At 39.0% G+C, this 19722-nt stretch overlaps 1 protein-coding gene across 6 annotated transcripts; it reads right to left on the bottom strand.

The window, feature by feature from the left end:
* Positions 1-3438: 3438 nt before the first annotated feature.
* Positions 3439-19722, bottom strand: clcn7 (chloride voltage-gated channel 7). 6 transcript variants are annotated; one of them, XM_023349097.1, is made up of 25 exons: positions 19451-19722; positions 18211-18288; positions 15646-15714; positions 15020-15085; positions 14782-14914; positions 14384-14493; positions 14101-14181; positions 13924-13986; positions 13721-13804; positions 13502-13595; positions 12613-12677; positions 12379-12495; positions 12225-12279; positions 11809-11869; positions 10179-10320; positions 9667-9760; positions 8482-8654; positions 7743-7794; positions 7526-7653; positions 6609-6694; positions 6091-6223; positions 5298-5357; positions 5036-5212; positions 4861-4941; positions 3439-4577 (listed from the first exon to the last, which is right to left on the bottom strand). In XM_023349097.1, the coding sequence occupies exons 1-25, from the start codon at positions 19562-19564 to the stop codon at positions 4491-4493; spliced, it is 2403 nt and encodes an 800-aa protein (XP_023204865.1). In that variant the 5' UTR covers positions 19565-19722; the 3' UTR covers positions 3439-4490. The 6 variants fall into 6 exon arrangements, with proteins under 6 accessions (XP_023204865.1, XP_023204866.1, XP_023204867.1 ...); XM_023349098.1 differs by having other exon boundaries at positions 4491-4577; positions 18211-18261; XM_023349099.1 differs by having other exon boundaries at positions 4491-4577; positions 15646-15711; positions 18211-18261.

The following is a 19722-nucleotide window of genomic DNA, read 5'->3' as shown; positions in this document are numbered from 1 at the left end:
CCGCCTCATTAATTCACCATCCAGAGGTGATCCAGCTGTCATGTAGGATGCCAATGGAGGTAAATTCGCCGTCTCACTCAAGCTCTGGCAAACAGCAGTCAGACGCCGAGCTCTTCGCGCGTACGCCTTAAAACTTTTTCTTTTTTCCTCTGTATCATCGCTCTACACAACCAGAAACTTTTGACGTTATTTTATGTGACTGCACACACAAAAAAAAACACGCACACACAAGAAAAATGATGTAGAAGTGTGATGTATAGTTGCAGGTGCAACCCTTGGCTGAGATTTTTTTCTTTGTGCAAGTTCAGCGAGACTGGATGTGAAGATCACGTGACTGGGTCATCATTATATGCTATAATCCTAATCCCTCACAGTTCTGTCTGCGTGTTTGGGGTTAAAGGTGAAGCTCCGCCTCAGTTTTCATGAGGAATTCAACAAAGATCTGTTAGAAGTTCAAAAGGTTCAATATTTTACGTAATGTCATCTTACAATGTAATGTAAGATAGGGGCTTTTCTTTCTCATCAGAAAACACCTGTGTGAACATATTAGTTTAGTTATTCAGATTTTAATGTGATTTTGCCTCTGACAAAAGCAAGCTATTGTTCTAATGAACAGATTTGTTTTAACTGTTTGATTTAACGATGTTAATTGATATACCGCATCCTAAAAGAGCTCGATGGAGAGGACAGGGACGCCGCATCTTCTCTTCCTCCTGCTTGTTGAATAACAGCCACTAGTGCCAGAAGAACTGGAAGCAAGGAAGGAAGGAAGGAAGGAAGGAAGGAAGGAAGGAAGGAAGGAAGGAAGGAAGGATGGACGGATGGAAAAAGTGGAAATAACAGAATTTTTTCTCCCCATACTTATTCAGAGCTGCAAAATACCCAAATCTAATTACATTTTCTTCCATACTTTTCCAAAACCTTGATCGTTTGAGAAAAATAAAAAATAAACAATCTTGTAGATGCACAAAGAATCAGGGAACAGTATAATACTTGCACTATTGCAGAAGGAACTTTTACTATAGTCACAAATAGTCATTAATATTAAAAGCAATTTCTTCAGAAACACTAAAATAGAAACACACTTACGGTAATTACTATCTGCGTAAATGGTTGCCTCGGAGCCAGAACCAATAACTGGATCGTAAATGTAAAACCTACTTTGACCATAAGCTGCTTTTATGTATCTATATGTATAACAGTGGTTCTTTAGGGAATTTAAATATCTCCTTTTCTACTTCCTGTTGCAGGATATTGCAGAAAATGTACAAATGACGCCAACCAGTTAAAATCTTTACTGTTCAGATCAGCAACACACCAAACCAGATGTGAAATCCCCTTTTCTCTTTGTTCTGAGAAAGTCGGCAGGGGGAATTTCTCTTAATAAAATTCATCTATTCAGATCACCACTGCAGGCTCCTCTCCTCAATGCATCGCCATGGTAACTTGGCCGCCTGAGACATTACCCCTACCTGTCATTTCCCAAAGCGAGTTGCTGCCTGATGTCAGAGTCAAAATGTTCTCAAATGAGGCTTGATGATGCAGCACAAAACCAAATGCTGTGTCTTGGTTCAGCTTCCTGTTGGCTTGTTTCCTCCTGAACTCGACAGAAACTTTCAGGTTGGATTGGTCAGGATAAAGGTAGCAGGTACAAACTACTTCACCACTGGGTGCACACATAAAACAAAACAAATACACATAATTTTTTTTTTTGCCAGATGTAGAGAATTTCATTGTCAAACTGGACAAAAACCTTAATTTGTCTTATACAGATTTACATTCGGATTAAACATTTTTGTCCCGTGTAATGTCACACCTCACTGCTACATAAAGCTGCAGTTTTGAATCTCAATAATCTCCGTCAGATTGAATTAACACGTTTCCATTTCCACATAGCGATCGTCCTCCTCCGCTCGATTCCCTGGCGAGCGAAAACGCAGCCGATGCTGTAAAGTGATTGCATTCATGTTGCATTATGAAAACGTAAATCAGCCGACCCCGTGGGCCCCGAAGCGGGTTATTGAGATCTATAAAACATGTGCTTGAACATGCCAACTACAGACGGTGCTATAAATAGTGCCTTAGTGTAAGGGCCCCCCAGGGTTCATCATTCATAACCACATTTCTCTTTAAAACGGGGAAACTCAAACGAAACCCTTGGCTGGAGGATTTAATGGACCGCTGTCTTCATAAGACGGCCTCATTTGGGTCAGCATAGAGTAATAGTTTTGAAATTGTCTTAAAATATAAAATGTTTTGCTGGTTATTAGTGTGGCGAGTCAGGATGTTAAAGCCTTTTAAAGCCAAAATCAGCTTTAATTTTAGCCATATAGATATGCTGTGCAAAAGGCTTAAAGGAAACTTGCTGAATTTTTTCCTCCTTGGTTCTGGAAAATCCAAAACGAAGTAGTTGTTGTTTGATCAAACAGCAGTTAAATGAAATGTAAGTAAACGGAGGAAATTCAGGCCTCCTGCATCATGATCTCTACCTGAAAGTGGATTCACAAACCAATGTCACATGCAGGTTTAATCTGCATTGATTTGGTGTGGTGTATTTCCATTAGGCTCTACGTGAGCTGCGGTAATTGCTTTTTATCTCAAACACACACACCCCCCCCCACACACACACACACGCAATGAGAATGTGAGCTATAAATTTGGGGTGCTTACATTCTGGGGTGCAGAATGTAAGCCAGAAAACCATTAGCAGCGGCCTAATGGTTTTCTAAGAGCATATACTGTAGAGTGAGGAAATGCATTTCTTTGTTTATGTGGAAAGCACGACCCGACTCATCAATAAGACGAATCAAAGGCTCCACCCAGGAAATGCATCAAACATTTTGATCTTCACCAGAAAATGACCAGCAAACAGTGAAAAACCTTAAATCCATTAAACTTGGCTGATGTAAGAGGGCAATGATCCAAATTAGACTTAATAAAAAAAATGCTAAATGACATTTTGGAGTGGCCAAACCAAAGTCTGGACTTAAATCTAATTCAGACACTGCAGTATGAACATAAATATAACTCTCATGCATGAAATCCCTCCATAGTGGTTGATCTCATTTAGGCATTTTATTGTATTAATTCAACCATTCATGTTTTGTGAAAATTTAATATCAACAAGCTGTTTGATGTAGGAGCTCAACCATATACATTTAGGAATCTCACCTGCTTTAACGCACAATATTATATTGTTTGTTATTGAGAACTACATTTAATGTTTATGGTCATATTTTCATTTTGAAAAGAAAAAAAGCCAAAAAAAGATTAAGTAACCTGAAGCTTCAACAAATATGTGAAAGTTAAGACGATGGAAAAATCTTTAGTTCTATGTTTCTCAAACGATAAGACAACAGGTGGCTCTTGTGCGCCCTCTGGTGGTAACACCATTAATATCTCCATTTCACTTTTTCGTATTTACAAGAATGATTATTATTTATTGTTATAATGGATAGATTCCAACTTTATTATCTCACAAAAGGCATTTTTTTAAGTAGTTATAAAATAGAGCTCAGTAAACATTTTCATGTTCTATACATTAAAGAAAAAACAAAGTGGTTTTACAGCGAAGTACACAAAATATTAATACTGAAAGACTAAGGAAATGCACAAACTGACATAAAAAAAATCAAACATTGAATTTTCTGGTTCTGACAATATTCTTCCAAACAACATTCATATAAAGCTTCATGATGCGGGTCTTCATACTAAAATGTCTTTCACAGAAAAAAGGTGAAAGTGCAAATCTTCAGAGGTGATTTAAAGAAGACGAGTTCATACCTTTAGCTTTTGCTCTCAGTAGTAATGTAATCTGTGCTTGTCAAACAGAAAAAAGAGGCAATAATGGGACATAAAACTGTAAGACCTTTGACTTTGTATGAGTCCGGACTGTTCTCTTTAAGTTAATGAATAAATAACATCATTCTCTCAGTTCAAAACACGCAGTACATCATTCAGGTACAATAATCTGAACTTAAATTTTTTTTTAAAAAAGGATTTCAACTCTGGGATTCAACAGCAGGAGATCCATTGATGTTAAAGTGATGGAGTGAAACACAAGACAGACAGAAACCTGATTTATGATTTACCCCTTTAGCCAAACTAACCCTGACCAGCGACGGGTTTGGTTACATTTCAGCAGAGAGGAGTAGAAATAAAGCCTTTTATACAAACAGCTTCGATTTGAAGTGGTCCGGTTGTTCCGATTTAGTGTGACCTGGAGCTACCCGGCATGATAAAAGAAAGGATGATTTAAGTTAAAAAAAATAAAATAAAAAATTAGGCAAAAGGAAATAAACCTAACCACAAACAAGTGAATAATTTTAAAAGTCTTAAACAACAAACCACAATCATTTTGTTTACACCTATTTCACATGGAGAGAGAAATCGCTGTGCTGAAGCACAACACATCCCTCAGGCATGCAGGTAGGCTGGTGGCCTCTGAGGCATCAGGTGTGTTCATGTCCATCAGTGTGTGTGTGTGTGTACTATGTCTGAGCCAAAAGTAGCTCCTCCAGTCCGTGTTTACCCACGTGATACCTGGCCAGGTCCTTCCGGGTCACCAGTCCGACCACCTGTGTAGCAATAAAAATCAAGACGTTGCATCTGAACGACTGATCTTAGCAGCTGAAATGCAATTTAATGTGACAGAGAAACGCTACGCAGTGCAGAGTAGTGAAGACATGGCTTCCTGTGTTTAGCACAAAAGCATGCATACTTCTTTTTAACATGTATATAAAGTCTTTAAAAATTATAATTTCCCTTCTGTTCCATAACCATTTATTCTTTGTGTTGATCTAAAATCCCAATAAAATGCTGATGTGAAAAGGTTCAGATTAAAATACTCAACACACTTACTCTGTTATCATCATCCACCACCACAAGATGTCTGAGACCGAGCGCTCTGAACAGCTTGAACACGCGAGGAAGTGACGTATCCTGCAAATGAAGGATTTCAAGTTAGGATTCATATTCGGAGCATAAAACACACACATAAGCTTGAGAAGATGAACCAGGGTGGTGTGTTTCTCGCCTGTGGAACGGTGTAGGGAGTTGGGTTCATAAACTCGGTGAGGTCCATCATGCACTCTCTCTCGTCCTGAGAGACGTGGATGCTCTGGATAGGGGGAAACCTGGGGTAGGCGTCCCTGAAATCCTTCAGCTGGAGCTTCCTCTGAGTGAGCCGGGAGCGGGCGAGCTCCACAAACACCTGACACAAAAGACGAATCACAGGAAATTTAAAGGACGTCTTCCGCCTTATTCTCTGCACAGCGACATGCGTTTCTGACTTTTACCTTGTGCTTGAGGAGAACGATGAGCTGAGAGCGGAGTATGAGGCCGCAGAGTTTAGCCGGCTGGAAGACACAATTTGTAACTTGGTGTCTCAGGGTTTCTAATGGTTTCAACAATTGACGGTTAAGACTTTTTAACATTATTCTGAACGAAATATAAGATTTGTGACATGTCAGAAATGTACAAAAGAAACAGTCTTTATCCCCGCACTGCCAGGTTTTTTGAACAGAATGAATGTAGCATTGTAAGGATTAGCGACAGAAGTGATCAATTGGTGAAAACAAACATTTAAACCATAAGAGACACAAAAAAAGCTAGATAGCTACCTCACTTTTTTTTAGCTAGCTAGCTAGCTTGCTTGCTTGCTCACTGTATTTTAATCTAGCTAGTTCACTTTTATAACTAGCTAGTTCACTTTTATAACTAGCTAGTTCACTTTTATAACTAGCTAGTTCACTGTTTGTTAGCTAGCTAGTTCACTGTTTCGCTAGCTAGCTAGTTCACTGTTTTGTTAGCTAACTAATTCACCGTTTTTAGCTAGCTAGTTCACCTTTTTTTTAGTCAGCTAATTTTTTTTTAGCTAGCTAGTTTTTTTTTTTTGCCTTCCTCCATTTCCACTACAGGAACCAGAACCAATGGATCATACTTTATATTTGCTAGCTAGCTAGGATATATTATAAATTTAAGACATTTTAAGGCCTTAATTTTAGATGCAGGAATATAAGACGTTTTAAGGATGTGTAAGATGTGCACCATGCATCTGATATTTTCGTCAATCGCCAGATCAAGCAATACCTCGTCATCACCAGAAACCTGCACGACGACAGGGAAGCCGTTGTGATTGGTGGAAGTGTTGCTGAGCGTGTCGACGATTGTTCCGACCTTCTCTATTCTGTTCAGGCAGGTGACCGGTGAGCTCATCACCTCCCTGGGTGTGAAGGGGTGGACACAGAAAGACAAACAAATTAGAAGAGGACAAAGGCTCCTCTGAGAAAAGAATTAAAAGAATATACAGTGCAGGCAAAAGCATTCGTCCATTTGGAACTGTTTTTATTCAGTCACGCTACAACCTCAAACTTTATTGTTTACTATTTTTAGGCGACATACAAACAGAAAGTGGCATTAAAATAAAGAAAAGTGGAGGGGAAAATCTGAAAGGTTTGGCGTGAAGGAATGAAAATATTTGCAAGGCAGCGTGAATAAAAAGGAGGGAGGATGAGAAAATCTCGCATGCTTCGATGTGTAACAGATCAGCGAAAAGTCATTCATTAGCAATGTGTTAACAAGCCTTCAAGAAGTCAGACAGGACCTACCTGGCGGTGAGCCAGTGGGAGGTGGCAGGCGCCTCCCCGTGCAGGAAGGGAACGCTTCCCAGCTTGATGTGGAGGTCATATAAACCCTAAAGCACACACACAGTGGTTTTAAAACACACTTGAGTGGTTTGCGGTAACAGGAAAAGATGCCATGAAAGCTGCCAGCTAAGAATTTGCTTTAAAAAGCACAAGCAGACAGAGGATATGACAAACAGCACATTTTTATGGCTAGTTTCTAGGGAACAGGTGAGCTCTAATTGGATCTCAGGTTCCTCTGAAGTGTATTTTACCTAAATATCTCCATGCAAGCATGCTTAATGACAACGTAATTAATTGTTTTGCATTTTCAAAAGCTGACCAAAAATTAAGAGTAGTGCTACAGAACAAGATGTTTTCAGTATGAACATATATCAAGATTTAAGAAAGTTATGGTTTCAAAACCAATTTTTTCCATCTTATCTTTCATTTAAAGGTCCTTCTAGTCAAAGAAAGGGACAGAATGACCTCAATTTTCTCCGTTTTTTTAAATAATGGAGCAAGGAACCCTTCCCCAATTGGTGCTGCACATGGCTGGTCAGCTGGTTAAAGGAAAAGTATTACATCTTTCCCTTCAAGACAGAGAAGTGGAGACTTTTGTATACATTTCCATACTCAAAAACACAGTGATGGTGAGGGGGGGGGGGGGGGGGGGGGGGGGGGGACATGGAGGAGATGCAACCTTTAACTGTTGTCACAGTTTTTCATGTGTGAAAATAAATAAATGGCAAAATTATTGTGTTTTATTACAAAAAACCATGGCTTTCCTGTTTAAAATGTAGTCAAAATTTTACTCAGGACAATCATACCCCCCACTGCCTCATCTGGATTTAGACAATTGTTGATTTTAGTTTTATAATCGGCATGCGTCCCTTCCTTACTTCCTGGAAGTAGTCGCCGACTATCTTGGCTGTCATGAGTACAAGCATGATGGGAAGGCCGTACGTGACGTTGCCCGTCGCCTCCATCATGATGACCGTCAAGCTGAGGGTCATTCTCACGATGCCACCTGCAGACGGCAGCGTGTTACTACATTTTAACTCATTTCATTTGTGAATGCCACAGAAGAAGAACTAAATAAAACACTGAGTTTCTCACCTAACTGGGCAGCAGCTCCAATCAGGGCATATTTACCAGGGTCAGCCCACATCTGAAAAGACACAAACAAAAAACAAGGAAGCAAGTCAAGCTTCCTCCTGTAGTGACTCATCAGCCTCCATGGTAAAGATGTGTAAAATAAACAAATTTTATTTATAAAATTTGACTAAAGTTATTCAGAGAGAATAAAAATAGTGTTTTTCCCCACTTATTCAACCTTTGATACAAGCAAAGACCGTCAAAAAGTCCCAGTAAAACTTAGCAAACTATACGTTTGTGATAGTAGGACAGATTAATGGTTGTCATGGAGACTTCAGACCCCAAACTGCCAGACTTTCTTTAAAATCCTGCACACCGTGCCTATTGTCAAGATCAATCTGGGCGACTTGCGGCCCAGAAGTGGCTGAAAGAAAGAGACCTCTGTGTCACATCCAATTTATACCAAGGGAAACAGAAATTGATGGATTACCAAGTTAGAAGCTCCTAGAAGCAGTGTGTATTTTTGAGGATTTTAGAGTGTCTACTATTACGACTGTGTATTTTTTCTTAACATTTTAATAAAAGTACTCAAACTAAAGGAGAAGACAGAATTCACTGCTGCAATTAAAGTTGACTTATTCAAAAGTTTTTTTGTTTTTTTTACCATCTTCATCAGAGGTGTCAATAAATATGGCTGCCACTGTAAAAGCTGTGCTTTAACTGTTCCAGAAAACAAAGAGGAGGTGTGTTGAGCACTAACTGAGGCGGTAGAAGTAGTGGAGGCCAGCAGTATTCCACACAGCCTCCCCCAGGCAGCTCCGATCAGGAGAGACGGGATGAACACCCCGGCAGACACCGCCAGGCCGTAGGTCCAACACGCCAGGAAGAAGTAGGTCACAGTGAACAAACCCAGCGTCAGAGAGTTGTAGGTTCCTTAAAAGCCAAGAAACCAGGAGGCAATACGGTTAAATAGCACACAAACAACCCAGATAGAAGAAAAAGTTGTTTTATATGATGGTTCATTAAGTCTCATGGGAACGATGGTCAGTTTTTCTGACCTGCAGTTTAGAGCGATGGACCGTTTGGAAAGTAAACGACGTTTTCGTGCTGCATCATTTATACACTGCATGGTTCAACAAATGCTTAAAGCTTGGAGTTTGTTTTTTTAATTATTATTCACACATTTGCATTATTTAATATTCACAAAGAGGAGTCAAAATATTTTAAGACAAACAATTAAAAACTTAAATTTAATTACTACAAAAGGGAAGAAAAACCCCATATATATATATATATATATATATATATATATATATATATATATATATATATATAAAATCAATTAAACTTTAAAGAATCTAACTGAAGGTTTTGCTATGTAGAGCATCCAGAGTGTCTAATTACAACTAATAAAGTTGAATTTTTATCAAGACTTTATGTGACCAACTAAAGTAGTGGATAATTATGAAGGGGAAGAAGAATGATGCAAGGTTCTCAATATATATATATTTATATCTATATATAAATCTGAAAAGTGTGGCATGCATTTGTATGTATTCCCTTTACCAAGGAGCAAACATCTCATGGAGAACTGTTCGATTGACGGAAGAACTGTAAATCCTAACACATAATGGGCCGCCTGCCTAAAAAAAACTAGACGAGCCAGGAGTGTGATAACCAGAGAAGCAGCCAAGTGCCACATGCTAACTCTGGAGGAGCTGCAGAGATCCACAGCTCAAGTGGAAGGACCTGCTAGTTGTGCACACCCCACATACCTGCCCTTTATGAACTGGTAGACACACATGCAACTCCCACTAGCAGTCTGCTGAATGCCATGTAATCATGTATAGATTAGGCTTTTCCTCAACAACAGCTAACTTAAAGGCTAAAAGAGGAAACATATTACAGTATTGTGGTTACTGCAGCTAGCTGGTGTGGTTTTCACCTGTTGGATTGTGGAAGAGACTCCGCACGCTTTTCTCAGGAGTGTTGAAGAAGGTTGTGGCCATGGCGTTAAATTCTCCATCTGCACAGAACAACTAGACAAGAAAATGAAGGAATTGATATAGAAAAAATCTATAGGGAAAAAAAAATAAATAAATAGGGAAATGGGAGAAGGAAACGGCACTAAATCTCCACATTCGTAAATCGCCGAGACATCTACCACATCAAAAAGTTAACTTGACGACAGCAGATGTGAGAAAAACTCTTTACTCTTCAGTTCCTTCTCCAACGTTGTTCTTGTAACACCGCCGCCAACGAAGCTTAATGAAATGAAACTGACAAAAAGGGAAACTGCAGAGATTCACTATGACAGGAGCAAATCTCATCTGAACCGACGTCTGCTCCGTCGTCAGGCGTTATAGAAATTAATGTTCTTAAATCCTCAGGAAGCTGAAACAGGGTTGTGTGTTGCTTCTCCCCAGCAGTGTGTGTGGGGTGTGTGTGTGTGTGTACCTGCAGTGGGTACTCCTCGCTTTGGTCTGGCCCCAGAGGCTGACAGTCGGTGGAGAAGTAGATCAAGATGAAAGCCACCGTTGCGTTCACCGCGGCGACCAGCATGGCCTCTATCACTTGCAAACATGGCCGATGGACGTACCTGACAGAGACGCAGAAATTAAAACGTAAATCGGGCTTCTAGGAATGTTCCCACACCAGTTTGGACTTTCCCGGGTCAGGAGTAGCTGACAGGAAAAACAAAGCTGGACTGCAGTTTGACTGGAGGCGATCTGGCAGAGCATCCACTGGAATGTCTATTAGATAAAGTCACTGAGAAACTCACTTCCTTACAGTCACTGCGTCAGAGAGGAGAGGGTATTTTTAGAAACAGGTTTACCCAGTCAGGTTAAAAATATACACATAATTAATCACTCATTACAGCGACAACACAGAACAAAGACACTATTGACAATTGATAGATTATATTTGGATTTCTGCTAAGGCCTGTCACGATAACAAATTTTGCTGAGCGATTAACTGTCTCAAAAATTATTGCGATAAACGATAATGTTGTTTGAAGACGTTTGTACACTGATTTAATGGAAATGACGTAATAATCCATGCGATTTCTTGCCAAAGATAGATACACTTTATTTTCAAAAGAACACTTAACACTGGAACTGATGAACAAAATAAACAAAACAACCAAAAACAAAAATAAAATGGATTCTCAGTCTCCATTAACAAAAAATGTACTAGAATAAAAACTAAACATAAAGCCAAAGTGGAAATAAATACTGCATTCAACCAAAAGAGTGCAGATTATGAAGTCTGTATATTATGTTGCCCTTCAGTAATAATTAGATTTAAATAGAGAAAATGGGCACATCGACTACCTGATGCAATAATTCACACTACACGATTTTTTTGCCCCTACTTTTCCCCTTATGACAATCTTAGAACGTTGGCCGATCCAAGATTGTCGCTTGCATTTCAAAACCGATCAACCTGTAGTTTATGGTGTGTTATGGTAGATCATCTTGGCCGCTCCGATCTAAATCCGGGGTTTTCCCCGACTGGGAGCTTTAACGCAGCCTGCTGAATGTGACTGGCAAAGGAAGACAAAGGATTTATATTTATATTGCAGAGATGCTATAGAAGGTTTTCTGTGGATTAAAATTAAGATGTGCATCTATTTAATGAATTCAGTTATCCTTTTTTAAGTTGGTTAAATAACTGGTTTTCACTAAAACCCCCCAATTCTAAAAAATCACAAAGGCAAAAGTACAGAAAAATGACCTCTGCCATCATTTTCATAATCAGTTAATTTGCAATGATTTAAAACCTTCTAAGCTAATAAATCCTTCAGCTTGTTAAACTGTTACCATCATCCAGCTTCGTACCAGGAAAGTGTTTTACTGGGAGCTTGTACTCGCTTGAACACGTTATTTCTGACTCGCTTCAGTCACAAGATGTTGTTGATATCCTGAGCAGCTCTTGTAAGTCCTCTATTCAAAACTTCGTCTTTAACCCACGCCCTTTTTTTTCTTTTTTTTAAATAATGCAACAAAACCTCCCAGCATGCACGTGTTATCCCGCTTGATGCTTCATGTTTAACCCGAGCGTTGAATCCGTCTTCGATCCATACCTGATCCTGAAGATGGTCAGCCAGTAGTTGAGAAAGTTGAAGAAAGCTCCCAAACCTCCACCTAGACGACAAAGGAGGTTCGACTGGATTTGTTATTTTAAAATCTTAAACAAAACCGATAGATTTAGAGTTTTCAGCATTCTTGTTGATTTTCATGCAACAATAATATAAGCAAGAGTAATTTTCCCTTAGTTTGTATTAATACAATCCCATATCATCACACTTCCACCTCCTTGCTCCACTATTCAGAATATTAATTACCTCTCGTCACAAACAAATCTCTTTTAATGCAATATAAAAAAAAGTGCTTGGTCTATAATTGCTATAACTCAAAGATTTCAAATCAATCCATTATTTGAACTGATTATTGATGAAAATGTGTTTACACCGATTTTTTTGCATCAAACATTTCTCACCTATGGCTCCCATAGCAATAAACAAAGGAATCTCATAGAGGTTATACTCCATCGCCTGTGAACAAGACAATGTTTTAATATTTTACACTTAGACTTGCACAAAGCAAAACTAAACAAACAAAAAAAAAAACAGTAAAATATTAAAGTTTCTCACTTCGCTCTCAAAGCGTCCAAAATTGATGAGACCTGGATTGGAAAGGTCTCCCGGTTTGTTTTCATAGATACTGAGGAAGAAGTTCAGCGTGAAGGTGGAGATCATGGAGGCAAAAAACTGCAGACGAAAGGAAGAAAGTCACCAACCAAGGAGATTTCTTTTTAAATCTAAAGCTAATGATGTGATGTATTCGAAAGCATCGTAGGAACTACATGTAGCGACCACATGACTTACAATCCTCCATGTCAACATCTGATTCCAGAAAGAGGCTCCTTCCTCCAGAGAGAACAAAACGCCGCCTGTTGAAGGGAAACAGAGGAATCAGTCGAATGACATCAGCTCTATACATAAACCATCTGTCTGAGTAAAATTAATGGCTGATTTTACTCCATCAAGTAAAACAATATTTTACACATGATGATGGAAAGTAATTGGATACTCGACTGGTGAAGCTTTTTAATGAAGGTTTCTGTATAAAGTATGCAGTCAGTTAGCTAAACATAAAATAAATCAACATATAATAAATTCAACTTTTTGTACTGAATTACTTAAATTATTTGGATAAGCATATTTTGATTATACAGTGCAGGCAAATGTTTCAAGACAGACTGAGAAATCAAAATGCAAGTAAAACTTCATGACAAAATATACATGAAGCGAAATATACATTACTAAGGGAGAAGTAAGAAAAAGAAAAACAGGACACAGGAATGAACAGGAAAGGGGAGAGAATGAAAAAAACAAAACCAAGCCAACAAATAAGGAAAGACAGGAGAGGCAGGACAAAAGGGCTGGACATAAAAAAGAAAAGAAGTGGAGGTGGGGTAAAATAAAGAATGAAAGGAGGAAAGTTGGGGCACAATGAAGCAAGGGATGAAGTACATAAGGAAAGAAAAATGAAATGGAAAGAAGGGCCTAAAAAAGGAAGGATATAAGGAAGACAAAGAAAAGGAGAAAAAAGAAAGAAAAAACAACACAAAAAAAGAGGGGAAGGAAATCAATGAGACACCAGGAGCTTATTTTCTAACTCATAACAGCAAATGACAAAAAAGCTGATTAATTAGAAAGTATGTTGAACCTTGTGCTGTTCGGGGTACTGAGTGTTTTTTTTTGTTTTTTTTACCAACTGGGGCTCCAAACGCAGCAGAAACTCCAGCAGCAGCTCCGGCGGAAACAAAATCCCTTTTTTCTGTGTCTCTCCGGAAATATTCAAATATCTACAAGTGCAAAGACGCCCATCAGAAATCAACTGGGATGTTCATGAGACTAAATAAACTGAAAAGAAAAGGTGTGTTCTCCACAACTATAATGGATTAGCTTGGAGAATCCCACAAGTCCTGACCTTAAAGTCTTTTTTTAAGGAAGTGCTTCTGCCCTGCGAGACGCCAGCTGCTAAAACGGCACCAGAATGGATCATTGGGCCTTCCTAGAGGATTGTGGGTAAGCAACAGGACAGGTGTATTACAGAAACTGCATTAAATTATGTAAAAAAAGAAATTAACAAGTCGAAATATTCAAGAAATAAGAAAGACTGAAGCCGTTTACCTTTCCTACTGCCAGACCACCGACCACGGAGAAGATTACACCCACCACTTTTACTACCAAAGTCTGCAGAACCCAAACAACACCCCAGGAAAAAAACAACAACAAAAACACATTAATACACAAGGCCCCTCTTATTCCAGCCAATAAAGTGCACGTGTGTGTTTCAGGTGTTTGTACCTTTAGCCGTACCACCCTGGGAATCTTGACTCCATTTAGGAAACATTTTATCTGAGGAATCCCACTTCCTGCTGCGATGGGCTGCAAGACACAGAAAGCTATAAGGTACAGCTTTCATCACTTGGAAATACTCAGTTTCCACAAAATAAATGACTTGGTTCCCCATGTCAGCATGTTGCACAACCTGACTTAAACGCACTTCTTCAAAATTCATTTTCACTCTTCAGGAATCCAGTAAGAAATCTCAATTATTTCTGAACTCTCTAATGATTTTCTGCTTTACCTCAAAGAAAGCGACTATGATGGCCCCAAACATGACACAGAAAGAGTTAAGGGCAGCCCAGAGGAGGAGGGAGATGGACAGTCCACCTGCTTCTGTAAACTTTACAATATCTGTAAAAGGTTCTGAGTCAAGGAAACTAAAAGCTGGCTCTAATCAACAACACATTAACAGAGTAAAAAAAAAAACAGAAAAACACCAAAAACATGTAAAAATCATTTCAGTTTCACTAAAGTGATCAAATTAAATTCATAACACAACCGACCGTGAATTATAAAGAAAAGGGTGAAGGAGGGAAAAAAAAAAAAAAATCAAAAATCAAGGCATAAAAATGTTTATTGTACTTCTCCATTTAGCTACTTCCCTTCTCATCACCTGACTTCTAAACCAAGTCAGGATACTTTCTTTAATCAATCTGTATTTGAGTCCAGCCAGCTGTTCCACCATGATGTCTATAAAGCAGGCGATGAGGCCCGTCAGGAAGCCGATCAGGCCGCAGATCACCCAGCGGCTGATCTCCAGACAGCGAAAAGCCTGAAGACACGAAATGGAGCGAAAGGGAAAACAGAAGTCAGGAACCAGAGGCGCAACACCAGAGGTGAAACAAGCATGCAGAGGAAACCATTCTTCTGCATTCACCATGAAGCTCATCCTCCGCTCCTCCTCCAGAAACAGCTGGTTTTCAATGTTATCATAGTCGAGACTCTAAAAATAGAGAAAACAATAGAAAATCTAATTTACCCCAATGAATCACACGACGATGTACAAATTTCTCCTTGCACGGCTTCCAAACGTTTAAACTTTAAATCACAAAGTTCAATGTTTTACTGGGATTTTATATGAAAGACAAGAAAAAAGTACCAAAGTTGAAGGAAAACAGGAAATGGTTTTCACAATTATTTACAGGTATAAATTGTTAAAAATTATAATTTGTTCTCAATAATATCAATCAATCAATTTTATTTATAAAGCACCCTTCATACTAAAAGCAGCTCCTCAATCTTTTCTATATAAACAGAAAAGATTGTCTATGCTCTCGAGTTTCTATAAAATTTTTAAAAAAGCAATCTAGCCGTAGACTTGCAGCACATTTCTCCATTTATGTTAATTTTTCAAAGTTTAGACAAGTGAAGGGAAATCTGAAATAGGTCAAGTTAAGCAGATTACAGCTAAAAAAAATAAAATAAAAAACCGGAAACCGATATCAGAAATCAAAAGACAACCAGTGCATTGTTGGTTTTCCGCTATAAAGCGTTTCGTTTTACCTCAAACTTAAGTGACAGCAGCTTCTCATTGTGAGGGATCTCTTTGGGTCGCCCTCTCGCTGAATCCTGCTGGATGTGACAAATAAAAAAAACATATCAACACTGACCTCTGACCTCTGACCAGAGAGGCCTGTGGAAGGGAACGCAGAACCAAGAGCTGGAAAATTGACATCAAATATTCTACAGAGAAAAGCTGCAAGAGGAAAAACACATCATAGACAAACAAAACGGACATTTTAAACACTTAAAAGTCACTTCTAGTAGAAAATACTGCCTGATGAAAATTGTAGTGATGACGGTGCAAAAAGCAGCATTTCCTCCAAACTGTCTGGTGTGAAAATATTCAGACATCACAAAAGCTACGCGTGCAAGAGAAGATTTATACAGCCATGTTGGATCTCCAGTTACATACATATATATGGGTTTTGAAAAGGAGGAAATGCTGGTTTGTTAAATGAAACTTGCACGCATGTGAACAAGCCAGTCACAGCTACATGTAGATTTAACATGCATGGGCCTGCTGGCCCCTCAGGCCTCAGCAAACAAGTCAAAGGATTCATTCACAGGAACAAACAAAACACACTGGAAATAATGTTTTGTTTACAGTGAAGTACATCACGTGCTTGGTGTCACAATCAGCCAGAAAAATGAACGGCATCTAATAAATGAAAGAAAAACTAATGTGATGGAAACATGTCCTGTGACTGCTGATTGATGCCTGATCGTTTTCATTTTCCCCTCCTCTCTTGTCGAGCCAAACACTGACTTTAGTGGAAAATGTTTGTGTTGTTTGTGTTTACGGAATAATTTAACTCTTTGTTAAACGTCATTTAAAAACAAATCATTTAATGTTTAAAGATAATATCCAGTGGCATATTTTTTTTTCCTCCTAAAAAATGTGCACGGACAATAAGAGCACCTTTTGGTTATAAGGAGTGGGTTTCCGCTGCAGAATCTCACAAAATAAAGAGAGAAAACGTTGCTAGTTCTACGTCGTGTTTACTTGGATCGATGACATCACAACAGGCACCAGAACCGCGGTGGTTAGCTGGAAAAAGCAGCCATTAGATTGTAAAGATTTCAAGTCTCATGTGAGTTGCAAGGAGTTCAACAGAACATGTTTGTGTTGGAGACGGCCAAAGACGACATCAAGAATTTCCCTCAATTCTTGATGCGCCTAAAGTCAATTCCTCTTACAATTCAATCAGCATTGTCAACGTACTTGTCTAATTTCTAGACTTATTAATAATGACTAAACTGGAACAAAAATCAATCAATAACCACTCCCATAATTTGTTGCTGATGAAGCTGGAGCAAACCGAGACTAAGAGGACACTGATAGTTTGAAGAGCTTTAGCTGGTACAAATCTATTTACATTCGTCTGCACTCATCCTACAACTTCTCTCTTCCTGACTGCTGGGTGATGTTTCATCTGCTTCCTCTCGTTTTTTATAGACTGGACTGATGCCGAAAGAAGCTTTACTGCAGCTGAATGCATGGTGAGGCCAAGTGGCCTCAGATGCACCACGAAATTGTTTTTAGAGGTGAACTTGGCGCTTTTCAGTTGATAGGGTGGATAATTTCAGGCTGCAAAACAGCGAGAGAGAGCAACACTTTCAAAAGCTAACAGGAAGGATGAACAAAGTTCAGTAAAGACGCTCTGTTTTTATCCTTTTGAACTTTTTACCTCTGTGTCAATGAAACATTTTGAATGGGGAAATGATGGCAAACGTTTTGAAATCGGAGTTAATACAATAAACTACAAATTAGTTTCAAAACATCTATGAAGGAGGATTTTTATTAAAAGACGTGAATACGAAAAGAGAAAAAATACACACGGACCTACTCAAAACAAAAACTGATCAGTTGGCTGATATGTTAGAAAAAAAGAAAATCACCTTTGGAAATCTAACAAAGTAGCAGAACTACAGTGGCCCAGAAGAGTCAACAAATGAAAAAAACCACAACAGAATTTATGCGAAGTCGACAGCTGTAGCTTTCTCAATGGACCAAATCTGTTCTTTATTTACTTCGTTTGACCCTTCTGGGCCACCATACAAAGCCAACGGGAAAAACTTGCAACATAAAACTATCTAAAATGAGCTTGAAATGCTTAGATATCGTGTGTGACCAGTTAGATTAAAAAATGAGGGATCATTTTTCCTTTTTTTCAGCTGGATCTTGTTTGAAGTGGCCATTTCAGTGGCTTTATCTGTTGGGATCTCTGGGTGGTCACAGTAAGAAACACATGCCTTGCATTAATTCATCACTCAAGGAGCTCCACAGTGGAAACCATCAGACATGTGCCCTTCAAGCGCGCAGGATGACTCACTGGGCTGCCACGGTGTCAGCTGTTCCAGGATTCAGTCCAACCAAATCCAGTGGAAAGCAGCTGAGACCAACGATAATCTGTGTGAATTACACCATTTATCTGAGCTCCCTGCTTAACACCACAATCAGTTTCTTCTTAGGTGGTAAAGATGAAGCCGGGACTTGACGAATGGGAGCGACAGACACGGAAAAGGGAAAAAAAAAGTAATGGCGACCGGATCTCAAGACTTTACCTCTTCCGTGGTTATCTCCTCTTCCAAATCCACCGTGCTCAGTCTGCCTATCTGAAATACAGTGCTTCCACTTGACATCTACACACACCACATACAGCAACAGAAAGAGTGATGGCTTTGTGTGCGAATTTGAAACTGAAGTGACAACATACAGCTGGCTAAGTTAGAACATGGTTGAAGTTTCTCTATTTCAGTAGCATAATTCAAACATTTTTAAAATTAATGAATGATATAGATTCATTAAACACAGAGCACAGTTGTCGACACCCTCGAGAATGATGATGCGCACCGCTACAGAAGCCCATTGTGGCCATGTAGTTTCGTGGAAAGTTAAGTGGAAGAAGGAAAAAGTGTGGTAAAAATGTGTAAAAGCTGGTTCCATTTATGTACCGTACAGTATATGTGCTCAGCACTGAGACGTTAAGCTCAGCTTTATTTAGCATCAACTTTCAGCTTTTAAAACTTTAATTTATAATTAAAATATAAAATTTACTTTTAACTTAAAAGAGGCGTTTGAGTTTTTTTTAAAACAGTTTCTGACACAAGTATTTTTTTAAAACACAAACAAAGAGATGATCACAGATTGTGTTCTGAATGTTTTTCTTCCACTAAACTTTAGATTAACATACCTAGAAACACCAGCCACAGTCATAATGAACAGAAACAAACACTGGGGTAAATTCACACTGTGTGTAATTAAACTATATATGTCTTTAAAGTGGACCACTTGAATAAATTAACTTTTTGGTGATTATTAAATGCTTTTTATTAATTGTTAACCATTGCATTTAGATACTGGAACTGGCTTCATTAGAAGTTATTATCTATCAGCATAAATGTTTTTTTTAGGGTTGATATGACTAATTTTAATTACCATCACGTTTTAATCATTTATTTTCATTAAACTATCTTAGTTTAGGGGCAATAGCAAGGACAAGCATTTCTAAACCCTGTCATATGAACCACTTCCTGGTAACTACATCTTATTATGCACCATAATAACATAATTTAATCGGCGCTAATCTGCTTAGTTTCCAGCTTATTGTCGCTTGTTATTGCATCCAAACGCAACCAAAGCCACAACACATCACAGGTTTCTTGCTGATGCATTCCGTTTCCTGCTAGCAAACATTTTCCCCCATGCAGCGTTCAAAACATGATTACAGCGCTCATTCACACATGACTTTGCACCTGATGTAGCTTATAGTGGGAGCAGCTGTTAGCCGCCGGGTAGCTGTACCTGTCTGAGGGGTCTGGACTGCTCGGAGCCGTTCAGCAGCGGGGTTTCCTCCCCGGCCGCTCCGGACTCGTCGCCTCGGCTGGACCAGGACACTTTCTTGGTGATGTTAGCCATGTTGGCCTCTGGTAGCTCGCCACTGGGAATGTAAACAGATGTTCTACTTTGTTTCCCCCCCCACCACCCAACTAATCGCAGCTCCTACCGGGGCTAGCTGCTGCTGCTACTTTCCCGTCTTCTCATGATCACTCTCGCAACTCGTGATGCTCTGTACG

Source organism: Xiphophorus maculatus, chromosome 16 (genome assembly GCF_002775205.1).
Source record: "Xiphophorus maculatus strain JP 163 A chromosome 16, X_maculatus-5.0-male, whole genome shotgun sequence".
Taxonomy (NCBI): domain Eukaryota; kingdom Metazoa; phylum Chordata; class Actinopteri; order Cyprinodontiformes; family Poeciliidae; genus Xiphophorus; species Xiphophorus maculatus.
The sequence above is the reverse complement of the archived record's forward strand: the minus strand, read 5'-3'. Positions and strand labels throughout refer to the sequence as shown.

Coding starts and splice junctions, on each gene's coding strand:
- clcn7 (XM_023349097.1), bottom strand. CDS start 19,564: ATGGCTAACATCACCAAGAAAGTGTCCTGGTCCAGCCGAGGCGACGAG. Junction 12,280..12,378: donor TTGGACGCTTTGAGAGCGAA/GTGAGAAACTTT, acceptor TCTTGTTCACAG/GCGATGGAGTATAACCTCTA. Junction 6,224..6,608: donor TCCCACTGGCTCACCGCCAG/GTAGGTCCTGTC, acceptor CTTCACACCCAG/GGAGGTGATGAGCTCACCGG.